The 23,047-nt window shown below is 36.7% G+C and overlaps 1 protein-coding gene across 1 annotated transcript in view; it reads right to left on the bottom strand.

The window, feature by feature from the left end:
• LOC140244638 (ATP-binding cassette sub-family C member 5-like) overlaps positions 1 to 22,321 on the bottom strand; it is a 28,321-nt gene extending 6,000 nt beyond the window's left edge. The window contains exons 1-19 of the mRNA XM_072324258.1: positions 22,232 to 22,321; positions 17,614 to 17,702; positions 16,867 to 17,127; positions 13,553 to 13,711; positions 12,719 to 12,866; positions 11,578 to 11,811; positions 10,732 to 10,908; positions 9,945 to 10,092; positions 9,326 to 9,480; positions 8,857 to 8,964; positions 8,114 to 8,326; positions 7,288 to 7,563; positions 6,443 to 6,712; positions 5,763 to 5,966; positions 4,674 to 4,983; positions 3,793 to 3,977; positions 1,871 to 1,990; positions 1,286 to 1,415; positions 343 to 812 (exon numbers count right to left, since the gene is read on the bottom strand). Of these exons, the coding sequence (XP_072180359.1) occupies positions 343 to 812; positions 1,286 to 1,415; positions 1,871 to 1,990; positions 3,793 to 3,977; positions 4,674 to 4,983; positions 5,763 to 5,966; positions 6,443 to 6,712; positions 7,288 to 7,563; positions 8,114 to 8,326; positions 8,857 to 8,964; positions 9,326 to 9,480; positions 9,945 to 10,092; positions 10,732 to 10,908; positions 11,578 to 11,811; positions 12,719 to 12,866; positions 13,553 to 13,711; positions 16,867 to 17,093 (3,534 nt within the window). The 5' untranslated portion in view covers positions 17,094 to 17,127; positions 17,614 to 17,702; positions 22,232 to 22,321. The remainder of the gene's footprint in view (positions 1 to 342; positions 813 to 1,285; positions 1,416 to 1,870; positions 1,991 to 3,792; positions 3,978 to 4,673; positions 4,984 to 5,762; positions 5,967 to 6,442; positions 6,713 to 7,287; positions 7,564 to 8,113; positions 8,327 to 8,856; positions 8,965 to 9,325; positions 9,481 to 9,944; positions 10,093 to 10,731; positions 10,909 to 11,577; positions 11,812 to 12,718; positions 12,867 to 13,552; positions 13,712 to 16,866; positions 17,128 to 17,613; positions 17,703 to 22,231) is intronic.
• Positions 22,322 to 23,047: the final 726 nt, after the last annotated feature.

The following is a 23,047-nucleotide window of genomic DNA, read 5'->3' as shown; positions in this document are numbered from 1 at the left end:
TGTACTTGATGGGAAAAATGACATCTGCTCCTGCTACAATTGCTCTGGTCTTATTTCCTCCAAGGACTTAGGGGTAGGGTCAGGGTTGTGATAGGATTTTAGGTTTAGTTTGATGTGAGGATTAGGATTAGGGTTAGGGCTATGGTTGTGGGTGGAACTTATGATCAGCTCAGCATGCATATATTTCAGGGGAACAATTGTCGCAGGAACAAACGTCATGGAACTATATTTGATACTGTCATTGTCACATGAGTAAAGAAATCTCATCAATCAGATTGCAAAAAATGGACTTCAAGACTGAGAGAAAAGGGGAAGATATCAAGAGAGGGAAAGAGAGCTCACTTGGATGGTGTAGGACACAGCAAGACCAGCAAGAGAGGAGTCAATGTCGCCATGGTAGATGACCACCAGAATGTGGCAGAGGAAAGCAAGGAGGACGACGAGCAGCTCGAGACGAACACCAGCCCAGCGTGCCGCCATCCTGAAGAACATGTAGGGTAGGGCGTTGCCATCAAGGAGAGTGCGGAATCTGGCGATAAACTCTTCGGTCTTGTCGTAGGCGTGGATGGTGGAGAGACCCTGGACGGTGGCAGAGATGTGGGAGAACCAGGGGGAACGTGTGATGTTCTCTATCCGCTTGAGATCACGGATACCCTTCCGGTAGTAACGCAAGATGATGAGGAAGATGAAGAAGATCGGAATGACAGCAGCAAGGAAGATGGGGAAGCAGATGATGATAACGATGAGAGCGAAGGAGACCAAGAAACAGTTCTGGAGGAAGAGTTCCAGGTTGAAAGGCAGGAGGACATCGACTGAGGAGAGAAATTAACATTTAGGCTTTAGAAAGGGTTTGAAACTATGACATATTAGGCAACATAGATCATGAAACTGTGCTTATAGGCAAGGTAAGTATTGATCAATAAGTGTTAATTGTTTGGATGCACACATCAAAACTTAGTAGAATACAATGTAAGAGTACAGACAGACATAAGACTAAGACATATTTTCCATTGGAAAATATATTGAACAATGACAATCAGTAGATATTATGATAATTCAATTTCCAGTTAAAACTTGGTCTTTAGATTGTGATCAATAGTGATCCTATGCTGTGTTTAATAGACATTCATTAGCAAGTTAGGCACTATATAGCAACCAAGATTTTCCTGGTGTCTTCAGCTTACAAATATACAGTCTCAAATTTGAATACTCACTGATTCATTTTTTGTTAAAGAGGAAAACACTTACAAATTAACATAAAGATTTATTCATGTTTTGTACATACCTTCATCCAAATCTTTGGAGAATCTGTTCAGAATACGACCAGTTGGAGTGGTGTCAAAGAAGCTCATTGGAGAGCGGAAAACGTTAACGAACACGGTGTCATGCATGTGAGACGCCGCTTTCAGAGTCACCTGTTGGAGAAGTCAAATGTCATAGCTGTTACTAATGTTCAAATCAGCTTCTAGTTATAACTAATATCAGAATGATGTGAATTTTGCTGCTTTTTCTGTTCTGCTGTTGCATCTATGAAAGTAAATTTCTTTCTTCACTGTAATTGCTTCACAGATCACCATCAACAAGGCTATTCAACTAATATTAGAAATTGGTGAATTTGAAACACTTTTATACTTCATTTAATTTGAATAAAAATGTGTTGACCAGAAGGTGTATGGACAGTATTGCAAACATAATTTCTTTTAAAAAGGTTATCTTGAAAGAAGCATTTAACTGCAAAATAATTCTCTCCAAGATGAGGGTATTTGTGAATGAACATCATGAGGGGAGGAGAAAGATTTAGCAAAAAACTAATCATATTCCTCTCAAAAAAGAAAGAAAGAATGAGAATGGAAGAAAAGAGGAAACTGACCTTCATGAAGACGAGACTCTTGAAGGCACCAAAGAGCATGATAACAATCAGAGACAGACCATAGATGAGTTGGTATCTCTGAACATCAGGATTCAATCCAATATCACCATTTGCGTCGGTCTACAAACCAGGAAGAAAACAGACAGAAATGTCATCACCCATTCTTTTTTTCGGTTTATGTTTATCATCTTTTATCAGGATGTAACTAGGACAACACAATCCTGACTTCATCTGATAACACGATATAATTATGTGTTCGCATGTATTGTTGTATAATGTATATGACAATCGAGGGGCGAGTGGACTTTTTTGCATATATAGGAACACATAGGGTCTAACCACTTGGGCCCCCGTACCTTTATTTTTATCCAGAAGTGACACCAGAAAAAAAATGTGGTTAAGCTTTGTTTGTTTTGCTTGTTAGTCGATGTTGATTGAAAGCTGATTGGAAGTTGTACCAGACGTCATTTTTTTTTATCTGCCAGGCCGATGAAACCTGGAGGAAGGCCTCCTTGTTAGCTGATGAAACCTGAAAATGGTACCAGAAATATAAACTGGGCCTGCCCTTCCCACTTTTTAAAATGTGGTGCCTGCCATGGTGTTTACATTTATTTCCCACTTTTGGTTTCGATAGAAACAAACGTACAAAATAATTGAATGGGAAATTGCAATTTCATTGGATAAAAGTGAGAATGGCAGATCAATTACAAAGTTAACAAGACATAATAGAATCATAGGTGGATTTCCAAAATGGTGATAAAGCATATTATTTACCTATAAGCATGAGTGTGTTCGTGCGTGTGAGTGTGTGTGTTTGTGCAAGTGTGTGTATACAATAAAGGTACAGCAATCAATGCCAAACAACTGTCAAGCAGTTATAGCAATATCAAACAAATGAGAGTGGCTGGTAACTGAACCTAATTACAACTTACATGCACAATTTGATTTTGAGGTGATAATATACCCAAACATTAAATTAACAAAATTGTATCTCATCGCATACACAGCTCGAACAGCACAGCACAGCACAGCACAGCATAACACTCACCTCAGCACAGTATTATACTAAAGAATGCCTATTGATAACAAATAAACGATAACTATTTTGAATTTTCCTTTTATTTTTGACTTAATAAATTACTACAATATTTTGGATTTGACTATTGATTCTATTTTGTAGACACGTCCGTCATACAGATATGCAAATCGATTTTAAGTCTCGAGTTTACCCCGAGGCCTCGATCCATGTCAAGCTGCTGCTTATGATTGTGGTCTCCTGCTTTTCTGTTATTATAATAACCAAAAATTTTTAATTTTAAAAATCAATTTATTCAAATCCCCCTCTGTTATATCTTTTATCTGAAATTCATCTATTGGAACGACATGATATACTCTGAATGAATAATCAATTATTATTTACATAATCTACAGCTGTTGATTCAACGATTCGCCTCTGAACATTTTTTTTTTTTTTTGTGAATGATATGATACACGTCTTATACATTGAATACTGTCATGTTCATAGTGTGTGTGTTTATATATGTACTTTGAATTAATTTGTAAGACAGTATGCTTGCTTGTGTGTCGTGTAATGTTAATTTCTAAATATGTGTATTCTTTTGTTATGTGTGATTTGGAAAAAGGCAGAAATAAATCAAATCAAATCAAAAAATCAAATCAAATAACATGGTCTTGTTGTACCCTACAATGGGCTTGAAACAGTCAAGATGGCAAAGAGTATGACCTGAGAATGTGATTTCCTTTTTATCACTCAGATTACTACAGGTACCATACACACCAACTTAACAGCATGAAAATAAGGAGCATCTTTGGTGTAATATAGCATATAGCATGCTAGTCTGAGATCTAGGCCTACAGCAAGAAGAAAGTGAAGGGGATGAGTGGGGAGAGGGAAAACTTACTCCATTGCCTTGGTTGAGCCAGTAGGACAGATACATATTATTGAGAGTGATGGAACCAAACATCAGGATGAAACAGAAGAGGACGAGAAGTCCCATGTGGTAGCCTCCCATGGACTTGAGGTAGGTAGCATACGTTCCCCAACCAACGGAAGCATTACTTCTTTCTTCAGTAGAGATCAGCTGACCTGCAACACACATCACAAACATTGATCATAAATAATGATATCTTATACAGATGAATGCCAACATGAAGTACTAATTAACATTCTGAAGTCATCTGAATTAAGATTTTTTTTTTAAATGTATACTTTGACACTACATGTACATGTATAATATGTTTATTAACAACTTTGATTTTGAACTGTATTGTACAGGAAATCTCAATTTCCAAGCCCCAAGGCTTTTGTGTCATTTTTTCCTTTGACCCACACATCTCTGTAAATATTCATATATGCGATTTTATGAAATGAATGGATTGAACTGAAAAATATTGAAACTGAACTATAAAGTACCACAGTGCTAATACTTTTAGAGTATATACTAAAATGAGAATAGGCAAAGTGATAAATCTCTTTCAGATAGTACAAGCATTGTGGCATATAGCATAATGTTGAGTTCTACTTACAGTTACTATGATATATAAGGAAGCTTCTTTTACCTATTACAAATGTTTGGTTTCACTTCATGTAAGAGCAACAAAGTTTAAGCAATGTCAGTATATGGCATTGTCATATCAGAAAATAGGAAGTTATAGTATTTTTCCTGTCTCATATTCACCCCTCGTCCACTGTTTTGGGGATTTATATTGAGATACAAATAAAGATATATATCTCCCTCATGCCTCATTTGTGATGGCTTGGGATGGATGTCTTCAAGCTTACCATCAGTTGTAGGAGACTGTTCCACTTCTGGCTCAGCTACCTCTGAAATGAAGCTTGAAGTCCTAGACCGAGAGCTGAGCTGTGACAGCGCTCTCTCTCGTCTCTCACCCAATGTCTCATGGTCTTGTTCTGGCATCTTCTCGTCGGCATCGATATTCTCCAAGTCGGCTTCCTCTCCCTCTTGCTTGGAGTGGAATGTACGGATCAGGTTCGCATACACACCATCTACAGCCATTAGGTCATCATGGTGACCACGCTCCACGATGCGGCCATCCATCATTGTCATGACGATATCACAGTCTTTCAAATACTGGTTGGACAAAAATCAAAGGGTTTGAAATGCTTTTTAAAAAAACTTACCAAACCTGCAAACTCTAAATGTTATGACATGCATTTCTCGATGGCAAAATCAACATTTTATCATGATATGAAGAAATATCAACAAGTGATGACAGAGTTACATCACAACATATCTCTTTCCAGTAATCAAGATTAATATATAGAAATCTCTCCATCTCTCTACCTCTCAGTCAGTCTGTGTATGTCTGTCCGTCTATCTAGCCATTTATCTATCTATCCAATCTTGTGCCTTTTTTATCTATCTATTCATATGCTTTCTAAGAGTATTTCAACAAACATCACAACTATGTCTGACCTGAAGACAAGAATCAATGAACACTTTGCTTCAGTGATGTCTCATAAAATGATGCATCACGCGTTACCCCGGTGTACTGTAGTACCCCGGGTAACCACGTTGTGTAGCGCCACCTCACGTCCACTCGAGGACAGCCAGAGAAACATGCAGGCACTGTGCGTGCGTGTACATACATGTAGCATTCCCATGCCACTGCATGTTATACTATGCGTGCGTGGAAGCTGCGATACCACTAGCGTGTGCTTTAGTGCAGTGCAGTGCAGTGGCTAGCGCGCGCTAGCTCCAGCACCAAAATAATTTCCTCTTTTTGGCACCCAGGGTACAACCTTTCTAAAAAAATTAATAATTCAACAAAATGGCTGATTTTTTATTTGGTACCCCGGGATACCATTTATGTCATAAAATGAAGGATTTCTGACATGATCTTTCCTTACCTGCAGCTGATGAGTGACAAAGAGAACAGTCTTGCCCTTGAGGGCGCCATTGATGCAGTGAGTAAAAATGTGAAGACCAACGTGAGCATCAACAGCACTAAGAGGGTCGTCCAGGAGGTATATGTCTCGGTCTGCGTACAGCGCCCTCGCTAGACTGATACGTTGCTTCTGGCCTCCACTCATGTTGATTCCACGTTCTCCAATCTGTAAGATCACCAAGATACTCATTCTATGACTATACATCAGTTTCTATATGCACTCTCCACTTGAAATGTAGGATCATGACAACTGTCAGGTCTCTACAAAAGATTCTAAAACATTAAATCTGGAATATATCACTCAGACGCTACTTATATACTCATTGAACGCTGGTTGTGATATGCATATAATCACCATTAACCTGTCAATTTATATTCCTTATAGGCCTACCACACATATCTAGGTTACATGCATGCACATGGTCCTCTAACATAGAAGATGTTTCTTAACCCATTGTGAACGGGCTGATTTCGCTGCAACACGCATTGCCTAAAGACACTTGCCCAGTATATTCGGGACTCGTTCTCAACACGTTACAGAAACTTATCATCACACTTGTACATTGTACACTTGAGAAAATCAACCCTCAGGACTTGAACTAAGAGTCAGACCAAGCCTTCATGAAATGCACTCAAACTAACCTCGGTTTGGTCTCCCATGGGAAGAATGGCCAAGTCAGGCTTGAGAGAGCAGGCTGTGATAACCCTGTCATACTTGTCTTCATCAAACGGCATACCAAAGAGGATGTTGTTCTTCACTGTGGCGTTAAAGATCCAGGCTTCCTGAGCAGCGTAGGCAAAGGATCCCTGGATGCAGTTGTCTCCCTCGACGTTGTGCATCTGACCAAGAATAGCTGAGATGAGGGAGGTCTTGCCTGCGCCCACTGACCCACAGACACCGGTCAGTTTACCCTGGAGCGGTCAAAAGAGTTTGAGAAATTAGTGCCTCTTCATCACCTTTTTTTGAAATACCCTACATGAGTTCTGAAATTAATGCCTCTTTGTCACTTAAAAAAACAAACAAACACCCTATCACTTTGAACTCTATTATCTTCCTTAACAACATTTCCTAGTTGATGATGATACCCCAGTTACCATGGTGATTACAGCAAACATCATCACATTACAGATGACATCTGGTAGGGCTCATTTGGGCACATGACAAAAACAAAGTATGAGCCATTATGTATGAAGACACAGTGTACTTTGCTATGTTCACAAAATGTTGGAATGGAACTAATGATGAAAGAATATTGAAAGAGCTATGACAATCTAATCCATTAGATGTTTACATCCCAGGTCAAGTATTTGTGTGAACTTAAATATAGACAAGCTGAAATGAGATATATCCCCAAGGAATCTATACTGTAAAAATAATCACTATTGAGATAATATCAATTTAATACATACATCATAAATCTTTTCAACATCTTTTTATTTGTATTCTGTTTAGAAATATATCTTAAATCAAAGGATGACGATCATACCTTCTCAAGACCAAAGTTGATGTCAAAGAGGACGCGAGAGATTTTGTCATCTGTAACCTTTTGCCGCGGGTGGATCTTGCTCTTCTGGACAAGTTTGTCGACAGCGATGGAGTCCAGTCCTGCCTCTGCCAAGTTGAGTGGCTTCATGGCCATGCTGAAACGACGAGTCTCCTGAATATCACCGTTCTGTTTTGCTGATTTCTGGGGCTCGATGATGGTGATGGCTGATTTGGTCTTCTGACCTGTCTCTCCTTCCTCATCAGCATCCAAGTCAACCTGGAGGAGGAGAGAGAGAAAGATATTAAGATATTATTTCATATGTTCTCATAGAAGAGAGAGAAAGAGAAATATTATTTCATATGTTCTCATAGAAGAGAGAGAGAGATATATTATTTCATATGTTCTCATAGAAGAGAGAGAAAGCGTTATTATTTCATATGTTCTCATAGAAGAGAGAGAGAGATATCATTTCATATGTTCTCATAGAAGAGATACATATTTCATATTATACACTATCCATGAAAGTATTATGATCTCCCACTTCCACTCTTTTATATGTTCAGCTGTCCAGGAGATCCTGGAACTTACTTCTCATTATTTGAAGAAGCAAAACTAGTTTTTGCACTCAGCCAGGTAAGATGAATTTCGTGTGTTATTTAATTCTGTGGAATCGGGACATTAACTGCTGGAACATATGTCATGCAAAAATATTTGTGTGCTTTTAGTTTCGCGCCGGCTTCTGGTTGCGTAAAATGCACAGAAATTTCCACACCGCAAAAATGTCTACTTTTACGGTAGTTGCAAAAGAGATATCAGTTGGACTGACCTGCATGTTAACCTCTCTGGTCTTGACATAAGACACTTTGGGTGCATTGTTGTTAGCTGCACCATTTAGTTTGATCTCCTCCTCCTCCTCCTCCTCTAGGTCTCCTGTCTCCAGTCTGTCCCAGGCAAAGACTCCATTACGGATGATGACAGCATATTTGTCATTCCTAGGCAAGGTGTCTAGAGGTCTCTGTTCATCCATCACAAACACACTCTGTGGAAAGAACAAAACATTATGATTTCATTTTATTTGTTGTAATATGATGGCATATTTGTCATTCCTAGGCAAGATGTTTAGGAGTCTCATACTCTGTGGAAAGAACAAGACATTATGATTTCATTTTATTTGTTATGATTTGTTATCCTACTGATCTGGAATCTGAAGAAACTATTCCCAGAAGATTTGATCATTTGTCTATTTCATATGATTTCTTTCCCCTCAAGTTCACTGTCAGTTCTGGGACAAGACTTTGCTTCATCATTCATTTTAGGTCACTCGTCTAAAGTATTGACAAATAGAGTACAACATACAACAGTTTACTAAACTATCGATGTACTTCTAATCCTGACCTGTATTATGATGGCCTTTGGGTCTAAGAATGAATGCCTTTAGTACCATAAACACATGCATAAACTTATAGGACTTGTTCCCATGTGATTGTTGGATGTCACTACATTTGATTAGTTTAGCTTGAACATAATACATGCTCATTGGAGAACTGTCTAGACTTAACACACTCTCACCTTCAGTCTACCAAGAGCGATGTTTGCCTCAGCCAGAGAACGGATGGCCCAAGGTGTGGGACCAATCACAGCCCTCAACGTGTTCAAGATTGCCACCAAGGTGAATGCCTAGATGACAACAAATCATGTGATTATAGTGAATAATTTTACTAGATATTCCTCCTTTTTTTCACCATAATCTATGTTAATTCCAGGAAAATGCTCAACAACAGAGAAATGATCACAGACAAATCAAGGATGGAGAAAAAATAAAGGATAATTGATAAGCTCATACAATGAAAAGTACTCATCATTATTTGACAAAATTATCTAATCCTATGTATCATCAAGAGTACACAAGGGAGTATATTTATGGAAAATAATGATTTAAAGTAATTGCATGACAAAGAAGAAATAGTACAGAAAAAAGGCTGCCATCATATCAGACTATTCAATCATGTGTTCTTTGGCAATTTGATGAAAAGAATACCTTTGTAGACGTGAGTGGTTCGGTGTAGTTTGAAGACAGGTAGATAACGATGGTGAGTACGGTGGCAATGTTTGGAGTGATTGGTGAAATAGAAAGACTAAAACTCTGCATGTAGCCGGCTTTCTCCAGCAGAGAACGCTCCAGATTCCTGATGGCTGTCAGTGAGAGACAGAAGGAGGAAACATAGTCTAGTCGTTTTCATTTCACCTCGGTGCATAACTCACTGGAAGCTTACCAACACTTCTATAAGTACACCACACGTCTCTCATAAGTCTGAGTAGATTTACAACTACATTAACAGTTTAAAGTTTACAGATTTCTACGTGTCAAGTTGACTGCTACTTTCTATTTCTGGCAGCCATAATAAAATGAAAGATTTATACATCTCCCTCATCACTGCCTGTATGATACTGAATGTATCTGAGAGATTCAACTTTCCTCATTCAAAAAGAGAATAACAATAAATAGATTTTCATTCTGTTTGTATCTTGTATTTTCTTTCAATGAAGAAAAGGATGTTTGTTCACTTGTTTGTTCACTTCACATCTTTGTGGAATCAAACATGAATTTTTCATGTAGAAAAAAAAATGCAGAATTTGTTATTGGGGGAAAATCTTACCAGACACAGCCTTCGAGAAAGGAACTTCCCAGGCATACATCTTGATCAGCTTGACGTACGTCAGAACTTCGTTCATCTTCTGGACGCGTTCATCAGTGACTGAGATACAGCGATCACGGAGCATGGAGGTGATCTTACCAAAGATCATCTGTGAGAGAAGGAGAGAAATCTTGTTAATATCTCTCAGGCAATGTTAAGAAAATAGAACAGTAGCAGGTAAGACAGGGTGAACATCACAGCTACACTGTACATGTAACAGTATATAAAGTGTGGAATATGTGTCATTTCAAACAGTAACAATTACATAAATCACATACATCAAATACAAACAGCTCACAGCTTGACATATCAAAAATGATTTTATGCATTTCTGCAGACAAATTTACAGCAATCTTCGAATAGCTGTTCAGATGAAGATTACCTTACATGCATTCCCTCTTGACAGCTCAATTTGGCGCATAACTTTCAGTACTTAATCTTTGGCTGTACAGAAAAGCTGGGATTTAATGATTCCAACCATTTTTCACATCTTCAGTAGATTTTCCAGCGAAGCCACAAAATATCTGTTAATGTGCCATGTAAAATCTAGAACTTTGAGCATTATGATCAAATGACAGGCAGGCCATGGTGATCAAACTACTGAGGTTGATGGTAGGAGAAAAAGTTAATGACCTAACAAACTGGTAACCTGCTAACAATAACCAAGTTAGCATGGACTTGTGTCTGCACACGGCAAGAGTTTAGGTATGGAGGTTCAAGTTTTGTCGTCTTTTTATCTGATTATTACCTGGAGAGGCCAGAAGAAGATGAAGGTGAGGAGAACTCCAGCGATGGCCGCCCAGCCGACGATTAGAGAAGCAGCAACCAGGATGGCCAGGATGAGGATGATGGCAGTCAGGAGGAAGTTACCATAGACACAGACGTCAAAGAGACGCTGGCTGTCATTGGCACAGATGTTCACAATCTGTCGAGTTTTTTGGTTTGAAATGATGAAACATGATGACATGGGAGATTGTGATTATAGAACAAGAATTACAGAAATCAAGAGCATTTACCATGAGTGCACTAAAACTTGAATTTATCATACATTTATACTAAAATACCAATAAGAGGTCAATAGCATTTTGCTTTACAAAATAGTTCACATTAAGTATCTACTAAAAACAGTTTGGTGACATGATTAGTCCAACTAGAAAATGAAAAGCCTGGCTGAATACAATATCAAAAAATTATTTCCAAGACAGAAGAAATCCCCTCACTACTAACTGGCCATTTTTGTTTTCATGAACATTATCAAAGATTTTGGAAATAAAAAATAAATGAATAACTAAATCAAAATTTGGTACTGTATCCACACACAATACGAAAATCACTCACACAGCTGTACTGGCACATGGTTGAACAAAAATACTTTGAGAAATCAAGAATGTGTTATCTTTGATTCCGAATGCAAAATATCAACATTGGAAGTACAGAATATCAGCATTTGGAGTGAAATCAGTCCAAATTGATGAAAAAGACTACATATCTACCAGCTCTCATCTGTAAGTGTACACACACACACACACACACACACACACACACACACACGCCAGCACACAAATGAGTGTAAGATAATTTTTAAGATACCAACCTCTCCAACACTCCGGTCTTGGAGGTTGCGGAGGCGTGCAATCTTCTTGAAGACGAAAGAAAGGATACCGCTACGGAGTCGGGTCGCTGTACGCATGCTAGTCATCCAAAATGTGACATCACTGATGACCCGGATGAAGTTGACTCCCAGAATGCAACAGACGATGATGTAACCATCTGAATCTGGAGCTAAGTGGTCGTCGGTGAAATTCAGCAAAGCCTGAACTAGGACTGCCTGTGGTTTTAAGTGTAGGTGCAGACGAGAATGTGAACATAATCCTAAAATTTCAATCAATTTCAAATTATGATATGCTTATATGCATTCATATTTGACTGAAAGGAGACAGACAAACACACACACACACACACACACAAACTCACTTATCAAAATCGACAAATCAATTATCTGCATCTATTCATTTTTACCTGAATTCCTTTTTTTTTAATGACTTCAGCATCATGATCTTATGAAATGATGACACTGATCATACAAGTATTGATAATGACAACAGAAAAACTCTATGTGTGCATATGTACAGTTGGACATAACAATGACATCTCATTCCTCTACAAATTCAAGATAACTCAAGACCAATGTCACACAACTATCCCCTTACAGACAATGTTATCAATGTACAGCATGGATAGAAGTAAGTCTTCATAAAAGTGTCATGAATCAAAATATTCAGCGATTTTCGTTCGTTCGGGGTTTTTTTAGATTAAAGTCCGGCAAATAGTCAACCGCAAAATATTTGAAAAATTGCCTATTAAAAAAAAATTGTATGCAGATGAATAGATAAATGTGTGTTAATTTTATCGTGAAAGTCAAAATTTAGGTATGTCTAATGATTTCTCCAATCCCTTTGGACTCACCATATGATGACTGTACAGGCAAATGATGTATGCCAAGCTTCAGAGCAAGTCTTAACCCCTTCAAAATAAGCTGATGTTGTTATAACAAACATATCCCAGAGACAACTGCCCTCATATACTCGGGACTAACCTTCAACAAGTTAAGTTCCTTCTACATGTATTGATACATAAACACCTTTTTTTTCCCTCAAAAAGATTAGACGCTGTCTAATATGATAAGAATTCTTGTGTTCACCTTAGGTATACCATTAAAAGTGCACTTCACTCACTGATATGGTGATGAGGCAGGCAGCATAAAAGAGAAGGGCTGTGACAATGATGATCAGTCGAGTCCTAACAAACTTCATCGCTACCCGCCCCATGCTGGCTTTCTCTTGTCCCTTTCGCGCAACCTCCTCATTCCACATCTTTTCAAATCTGCGCATGAGTGAAAAAGAGAAAGAGACTAAGAATAAAGTGAAACGAATGACAGTTAGCCTATAACTAGAACAAAATGAAGGAGTAAACTTAGAAAGAATTTATTATTAGCCTTTAGTTTCATCTTTGCAGTTTCACAACACTAAGAGAAACATATCACATGAGGCAATTTATTATCAACTTATAAAACTATACATATACTATATATACACATGCAAAATGTCCACAGTGTCAGTGTCACTACACTGAAGTCTTCTCAGTCAATTCTGTAATACATGTAAAACCTGTTTTGCTCAGACACATTTTCATATATAGCTGCAATTGTGATATGTGCAAGTGTATATACGTGTGTGCGTGTATGTATATTTATCTATGTATGCACATACATACACTTGTTTGTAAAGATCTTAAGAAAGAGAAGAAAACTTTGTGTATATGAATATTAAAGAGAGAGTGATATACAAATTACAATATAAAGAGGTAAATCTGTCAACTAATCACAACATTAACACACACTGCTTATCTAGATAGACTGCTAAAACAAACATTCTTTAATTTATTAATAAAGTCAAACATGACATGTGATTTAATTGTCAAGGAATTTTATATGATTGAAACTTCCATTGTCGCTGCCAATGAAAGACGTAACATATATCATGCTCAAAGACTGCATGTCTTGTTCTCACCTCAGCCCATTGAGGTATCCAGTGTCCAGCTCAGAGTTATCAGGAATGTCCTCAAATTTCAGAGCATTCTTGATGGACTGAACAAACATGGATGTCATCCAGTTGACGGTGAGAAATGAGAACAGTCCATAATGATCGAGGGGGGAGTAGGTCTCTTCTCTGAGGGGTGAAAAGACAGAAGGACATTTTTAAGTCAATATCTCTTGGTGTATTTCCATAGAGCATTCATTCCAAATTAGTAACTGCCATCTGAAACCAGTGTTCACTATTACTAGCAAATATTTTTGTCTAAACTGAGCTGTTTCACATGTTGAGTGCCATTAAAAAAAAAATGTCCACAAGTTGACACCTTCAAATGATTTACAGAAAGTATGTAAACACTTAATAGGTGTATGAGTACATGTGTGCATGAGACATCAGTCAAAAGAAAGGGATATCTTAAGTAGAACACATTCATTTTGATCAATATGTCATTTCTGACTGCTGGTTAATATTTACTACATTCTTCAGGGAAAGATAATTCTACCATTACACTTCCCATATGATTTTGGACAACGTCCAGTAAAAACTTGTTTTACAAAACAAAAGATATCAAAACTGAGTGCCATTGCCAGTACACACAACTTATTTAGTTTTGGATATTTACATTTTTTATTTTTTTTTAATCTTTTGCTTTTGCATAAGTCAAAGAAGCAAAAGTCCGCAATGAAAATGAAAAAAGCTGTATGAAGAGAAAAATACAACTACATATTAATTGTTTTTAATCAGGCTTGTTTGTAGTCTTTTTTAATTTTATTTTACCTACTGTGTATGCATTTGTGCTCTGCAATGCCTTTTAAACAAACTTGTCAGATAAATCAGAGACAACATTTTCTTTTTTCTGATGAGTCCTCTCCTTTCCAACACCCTCTGTGTCACTAGATAACAGTCATGCCTAACATTCCTTGACGGATGCTGTCATAAGGGGACATTTAAAGCAAACACATTATGACTTCATTTTTCAATATTTGCACGGTACCATGCCTCTATATTACCAGTATTTTTCAGCGGCTCCTAGAATGTGAAAGATTATGACTAACTTGGCATCATGACCAAACCTCACCCCTAAGCTGCCGTAAAATCTCCTACCCCTCATAATGCAACATTTGACCACTTCTTGTCTCCTATGAGGAGACTGTATGGCAACATGTTTTCCAATACTTTATATACTTTTGATTTGATTTTTCGTGCACTTCTTTCCAAAATGAAGTAGAAGATGGGGAGGGGGGCAGTGGAAGGATTGGGGGAGGGAGGGGGAGAGTGTTTGATATTAAGATTAGTGTAGATTGAATGATGGAAGTCAGGCATTTGGTTCAACTCTGAAATGACACTCTCAGAAGTTCTTACTGTATAGATATCACAAGCCAAACTATAATAATCCAAATTAGAATGCAACTGAGAAATCAACAGAAGGAGAGTAAAACTTTGCTTGAATCACTCTAGCTTTGGTATAATACCTAGAACATCAATAATTTCACTACTTAAGAATACAGAACAATGTGGTGAGGATTTATTTATAAAGAGACAATGAGGGGGGTAACAACTTTACAATACTAACTGGCTGTTCATGCACCTCAATCTTCATGTCACTCAAATAACATCAGGTGATTTCGATGTATTTGTCTGCATTTACAGTGTAGGACTTGTACTAAAATTGGACAGTCCTGCAATGCTGTGCTGGTTCAAAGAAAAACCTAAACAAAACACACATCTGTTGTTTCACTCTTGGACTTCACTGCCTATAAACTTGTCAGTTCATGGAAACTAAATTTTCACACTAATCTAGTTTGGCCTGTGGTCTATTCAGCAATTTACCACCAGACTGTGTTAAAACAAAATTACATCATAAAACACTTCAGAAAAACCAACAATGGGAAACTATGTGTTTAAGAAGGCTAGTTGTGGCTGCTAAAGCCGACCTTTGGCCAAATACTCTACTTGAGGCTTAACTGGTTGTACTATCAGGGGCTGTTTACCAAGCCAGCTACTTATAAACTAAACTCCTATTTGCATTTCCTGATAGAGTGCGTACTGATTAGAAACTATTAAGAAAGCCTTGTAACTTCTGGACTGGGCGAGTCTCTGTCTCAAAAAAGTTAACCCTTCTGAACTATCATCTCAAAATGATATCAGCTTTACACACAAACAAGCTGCCGATGGCAACGAAGAGTTATAGAGGAAATCTTTGACACATTTCAGCCATGAGGTGACTTGGTGAACCTGAATTTTGTTTTGTTTGTTTCAACTTTGCCTGTCTTGCCTTGTAGTTATCTCATGCTGTGTGTTTGCCATCTAAATTAAAGACAACTTCACTATATTTTGGTCCTTAACAGAGTTTTGATGAGCGCTTACGATTGAAGAGAACTCGGGTAATTTACCGCATTTAGTCTCTCACAGAAGTAGATTCTTGTTTCCAATCTTTACATAATGAGTTTTGTGTCATTGCCAATTGTCTGAGACTCTGAGTTGTTTTGTGATGATGACAAACAACAACTTTTCACTTACTGTGATGGAATAAATCACCATTTTCTATGACCACTCTTATCAACAGTAAACTGACATTTTCAGAAATCTCTGGATAATAAATTTTTGCTGAAGTGATTCCCTACATAGTCTATCTCAGACTTGAAAAGATGTTATTCCCTTTCTATAGCATGAATCATATCATAAATGCATTGATATATAATAAACAATAATTGAAATCATAAGTCCAGAATCACTGTCTCAAAAGTTTACAAAATGTCAGTAACACAACAGAAGTGATAGTAGAACACAAAATTACAACCTGCCAAAACCGTCATATTGAATATTATATGAGTACATAAGCTTTTTTTTTTCATTTTGCTTGCTGTCTCAATGAAAACAAAGCTGCTGTAAAAACTTCACTACCTCATCTATCTTGATGGTGATTTTTATAGACATGTTGTAAACTTGACATTTCCTGTGATTGTGACAAAGGTCACAGCTCACTTGTGATAATTCCTTTGTTCAATGATTCACACTCTTACTGGAATCATATCTAAGTGAATGCATGTGTGTTTTCACACATCAAATATATCAGAAAATTTCAAAGGAAAAAAAGTTCAGATTTTCAATGCAATTATTAACAACTGCATGCACTAAACTAAACATCAAATTGTGTTCTTACAAAAAAACTGTAGCACAAAGTAACAAAAAGAAAAAAAATATTCAGTATTCAGAGTCATGAAATTAGATGCACACATTTACAAGACAAGGAATAAAATATGAAAGAGTTATGGGACATATTGACTTACTTTGGCTTTTTCCTGATTGGGATGAAGACTTTCAGGGGGTCAACATATTTTTTGATGCCCTTTTTGCTCTTCAGGTCCCTGTAGGTTATTTCGGGAACAAGCTCCACCCCCTCCTCCGTCTCAATGTCCGCTAGGGCAGCATTGTCGATTGGGTCTGCTGGGAGAGCCGCGATGAAGCCTCCGACACCGGAGCTCTTTCCATTCTTGTCTGCCTTCTGCGGCGGCATGACGTGATCTTGTCACTTTCACAACCCCAGCTGCCTATATGAAGATCACATGAGCAGTTTGTCAAGTCATGGCAAACTCAGATGGCAAAATAATCAGACAAAAGTTAGTCCAGCTCAGTATTCTAAATCTCCTCCATGTCCCTTAATACACAGACAGTCATTTTCACTGTGATATGCCTAATGATTTTCATTTTTGCTTCATATGAAAACTTGTTATCAAGAAGTTACTGCCAGTAAACAGTAAACATCTATATACCATTGATATTTTCAATATGAAATGAAAAACCAATAAAGACTGAATAAGGAAGATAACATATATTCACTAAAAGTGTAAGCAAAAAGCAGCATTCACCAGAAGTAGTGGAGATAAATGAGTTGATGGAGGAGTAGTTTCAGAAGACGATTTGTCAACCAGAGAAGAAAACAGAACAAAATTAAAACAGTACACAGAGAAAAGACAAAGCGATATGACAGTAAAAGTCTGTGAGAAGAGGACAAATTTCAACACTATTCAACTTACTTATCAAGGAGTTGTTAACACCACTAGTATGAAAGGTGGCTTCTGCAATGCCCAGTTCTGGTAATCAAAATTTCTTGCGTCTTTTATCTCTGGAAAAGAGATTCAAGAGAAAGAAAAAAATAATGATTTTAACAGAGTGTTGACTACAGATCTAATTTAGGTCCTGAGTGACTGGAGTTCCTTACAATCTGCACATTCTTCATTTTATGACTTTATATTGCGGTACAAAATTATTCAGTCAGCAATTACAGCTACATTGTCAATAATTTTCACTTTTTTACTTCTAATTTTTCACTATTAAAGTGACAACTTACTGGCAAATTGTTTCAACAATGTGAATGAAAAATCAATCAATTAAGAAATAGACCCTCACCTTCTGGTAAATGACACATTACAGGTGCTTATAATTGGAGTGAGAAATGATATACCTGTAGATCCTGTAAGACAGTACCTTCCCATTGGGAGATAATTAACAAACCAACAATGGCTGATTCGCTGGAAGTCACCTCTGTACAGAGTGAACTTTGGACAGCATGCTAATGGATGAACTTCCCTTAATCAGTATCGTCAGATACTTGATCCATCACCACAACTTATCTCTCCTCAACAGAAGGCATTTGAGCTTTAAGGTACCGAATGTTTCTCTCCTTTTACCTCCGTATGATATCACTACTAACACAACTGGTTCTTATTCTCTCCCTCTGTCTTTCTTTCTATCTCTCTCTTCCTATCTCTCTCTCTCACTTTTTTCTCTGTATGAAATTAAGATGATAGTATGGGGGAGTTTATGGATCTGTATACTTCCTTTACATTACTGAAATACAGAGTGTGTTTATATTTCACAAGATGCATGTCACTTGTCACAAAGATCATTACTTCATTTAATACTTCTTTAAGAAATGAAAATTAATTGATATTTTGTACTGAATTGCCAATTAATATTTCAAAGATGTTCTGAAAGAGAGGTTCTGTACATTACATTAATAGTCAAAGAAATACATGAACTGCAAAAACGTGAGATGCAATCATGCACACAGGAAAATTGATTCTTACATGCGCTATAGAACTCAACTACAATTCTGCCATCCCATGACAAAAGGAAGTAACAATGTGGAATGAGTTTATATGTAAATGAAGAAAAATGTGATAGTTTTATGAGGAAATCTGTAGAGTTGATTCCTTTAGATGTGTCTATGTTTCAGAAATTAGGGGTCATGTGACCTCAATTTCTTCAACATCATGTGGAGCCTACAAAAATATCCTAAAATCAAGAAAAAAATATCAATTTTGTCCTTTTGTCATGGGATGGCAGAATTATCATTAAAATTACCATTGTTATTATCATCAAGTATCACTATCATTATTTCTGCTATGATTATTGTTATGATCATGATTACTGTTATTATGCCCTGGAAAGCACAAATTTGATTAAACACATCAAAGGTTAGCCATGTTTAAAGACAAAGATAGAAATCATTATTATTACTTTTATCAGGAACTCAAATTTATGAGTAAAAATAAGTGATTAAGATTCAGAAGAGCAAGTTGATATGGTATCTCTGTCAGAGAGTGTGGGAAGGTAGCTTTGTTTATGTCACTTCACCTTTGTGACGACTTTCTCAGGCAAACCACTCTCGTTTCCTTCCCTGTGATTGATGCTACCTCAGCTATTGAGACCAGGATGTGTGCATAAAACAGCCTGATACTCCAGACCCGTGATTCTCAGGTCACCAGGGCAGCAATCAATCGACTGATTGGCCATAAAATAACTCTTCCCAAAATTTCTAGAGAGGAAACTGCAAATCTGAAGCTGATCTCTTGAGAATTTTGCTGTTTTTGACACAATAGAGCTTTAAAAAAATAAATTATCTTGAACAATGAGCTGATATGAGTACAATTATTTTCTAAAACATAAAGGCATTCAAAGAGTCTACATCACATGTAAGAACACTTCACAGTAATACAGATTAATGATGTTGTGAGAATCACTTTGTCAGCACAAACAAGCATTGCAAATAAACTTATTAGGAGTAATGCTATACATAGGGCCTGCAGCAAACTTGGTGATCAAAATTGAATCTAAATTTTTAGAATGGTTTGAACGAATCTTTAAATTTGGAAAAATAATTTCAAATTACAAGTACATAGAAGATAGAAGTAATGAGCTAGTATTTCATAGATGATCAATCTTGATATTTGGATCAAATGTCTTCTAGAATCTGAAATGATGTAATTTATATAGACTTTTAGCAACCAAAATGAATGTCAGTCAAAGAATACCATTGCATATGCACACAATCCCAACAACATCCTCTTCATTCATTCTCTTCTTTGAGATCCATAAAATATGGCTACTTCTCATCTGATAGGTAATATAAAAGTGAACCAAGATAGAACAAATATAAAAGCACAGCATATTTCAAATCATTTCCAATTTAACACCTGTGAGAGATTAAAGATTGGCAAACCTTGTTCCCCACTGTTCCCCAAGTCACTATGTTTTCATATCCAGGAACTGGTTAATCTGATTTATGTTTCCTATTGAGAATCCCTGAGGATTTAGGACCTACTATTTCCCTCTGTCGGTCATTTCCATTACACTTCCTGTAAAATGGTTGGCTGATATTCTTGGGGGGGGGGGGGGGGGTAAGACAAAACCCAGAATGGCTGACTTGGCAGAGTAACCTTAAGACAGATATATATCCATATATGTTTCTTCTTCTCTCTTTCCTACGCATTTAATATTACATGATAGCTTCTACTTCACAAAACAGTTTGCCATTATGAAAATATGGCGTCAATATATTAGTAAACACTATGTTAAGCAATTATTTTCCTCCAGTATTGGCCAATATTAGTAAATAAGTAAAATCCTAAAATAGCTAAATGCAGTAACACATAAAAGATAACACTGTTAAAAAAAGGGTTTGAAGGGGACTTTGCGTAAATATATTTGTGGAGCATGTGAATGCACAAAATCAACAGTCAATTATTTACGTCGATGTAGGGCAATTGTCAATCAGTTGCAATGAAAATCAACAGTAGTGCACATAATTGGAAGTTTGGGGGAAATTCTTAGATCAGCAATTTAAAAGTTTGGTTAAATCTATATTCTGTCACCACTGGATAAGAAGATCACCACACTTTGAGATGTCATGGTAAGCTGATAGTATACAGAAAATATCAAGACATATTTTGATTTTTCTCGCATGATGAAAGAGCACTTGACTTATCTTTTTTCAAAAGGCAGGGGGAATGATGCCACCATCAACATATGTCAGTAACAAGTGAAGGGATTGTGTACTTTTCATTAAAAGAATTTCATTGTTGAATTCTCTTTGGATTTTGTGTATATCAGTGCCCTCCTCTGATATCAGAAATTGCTGTACTTTTCTTATCCAGTGATGACACATGGCGATACACAAAAACTACAAATATTAATATTTTTTTAATGGGCTGTCCGATATTCCTCAAACTTCACTAATGTGTATGGTACTACAAGCTAGTAATGTGTTAGCATTCTTTTCACTGGAACCATGTGCATAATAATGTAAATCCTTATTACATTTCTCATATTCATGTGGCTAGATAAGTCATACTTTGGAGATGGTGTACAAAACATACACACATACCAGACGTCGCATTCAAGAAAAATTAAACATCTTCACAAGATGTGAAAGTGTTTACACAATGATGCCTTTTGCTTCCTAAGTCACAAGCTTTACGGTCTTCTACCCAATAAATTTCTATGATAAAAATGCCAAGTATAATGTAGTTGGTAGTTCTTTAACTCTTCAAGTGACACGTTTGCACTCCCAGCTCAGTCGACGGCGTGCCAACTTTGCAGACTCTGCTCAAACCGTACAAACCCGCCCACACCGATCGATAATTTGCCAAATGCCATAGTACAATGAAAGTGTTTCTCACGATTCTGTTCATCGCATATTTTGCTTGCATTCTATGTGGCGATTTTCTCCCAATTGGTGTTCCCTAATGGATTTGCGTGTAAATTCTAAGTTTCTTCGACTGTTTTGGGTGCAAAAGTCATACCTTTACTGTAATGTAGCTACTGCGGGTCATTTGAAAGAAAAACAAATATAGATTTGACGTACAATTTACATTAAAGCAAAGTTTGGCATTTTCTCTACAACTTTGCTCGCTATATTTCCAAGTCAACAGAAATCTGCAAAAGTTACACATATTTGAAAAAAACAGAACGTTTTCTCAAAAGCATGACTACGTCGGTGTCTAAGAATAATGTGGCACACAGGGGGTTGCCACCATGGCACATAAAGAGTTAATAAAGCTGTTAAACTAGTCAACATAAACTACACCAAACTATAGGTCTGAGTGTATTCACTTGTCTATGTGACAATAAACTTCACTTAAGAAATAATGTAAAAGAAATTACTTGAGCCATTAATAAAGTTAAAAAACATAACATGATGTATACAAATGATGATACACTGTTCTCAGATTCATATGTTTTAGTGACATAGAAGTCAGATAATAAAAACACTAATACAAGAGCATTAATGATTCATGTTAAATGGGTGATGTCAAGCATACATACTTTTTTTTTGGCAATTTAATTGGCAAAATAATTGAGTACACTCACCACTTGACGACTCTTCAGTTTTATGGCCCCTAAGGCTGCACCCTCGAGTATATTGACGATGTTTACACTAGATTTCCCATCCTTGATTGTTGCTGTAGAAGAAGTAACACTGAGGGAGACAAATTGATAGCAAACCTCCCTTTCGTCTTGTTGGAAGAGGTGCTTAGATATGAGCTACAACTCTCAGGTATGACACAGTTTTGTAGAGATTTCTGTCTGATTGCACAGGCAGGAAGGGCTAAAAATGTGCTTGAGAGGGCTGGGTTAAACCATTTTGGAAAAGGGGTTTCACCATCACATCAAAGTGCGATGTTATACAATAGAGATTAAATCTACTAGCTTATCGGTCTAAAATCAACATAAATAATGTCAGCTCCAACAAGTTCTGTCAAACATTGCAAAATTTTTTGGTTTAGTTAGCAGATCGATTTGCACTCGATCTTACTTGTACTTGCCATATATTTGCTATACTTTTTTTTTTTGCATTTCTAGCCATTTTTTATGTATTTATCTCAAATGTAATATGAGACTAAACTTCAGACGCATCTCTTCATAATTTGAGTTTTACCTTGTACCATTTTGCTTTACAAGCTTGAGACTTTTCTTACATTCCTAAATTTGCATTATTCATGTCATTATATAAGATAATGAAATTCTGGTTTTATAATTCACCTTTTCAAATATTTCATGATTCCATATTTGCTTATATATATATCTTAGAACTAATATCATAAATTTTTAGAAATATATTATCATGTTGAGACAAAATGCATTGGTTCTACAATTCAGTGTATGGAGATGAATAATCAAAATGAG

Source organism: Diadema setosum, chromosome 21 (assembly GCF_964275005.1).
Source record: "Diadema setosum chromosome 21, eeDiaSeto1, whole genome shotgun sequence".
Taxonomy (NCBI): domain Eukaryota; kingdom Metazoa; phylum Echinodermata; class Echinoidea; order Diadematoida; family Diadematidae; genus Diadema; species Diadema setosum.
The sequence above is the reverse complement of the archived record's forward strand: the minus strand, read 5'-3'. Positions and strand labels throughout refer to the sequence as shown.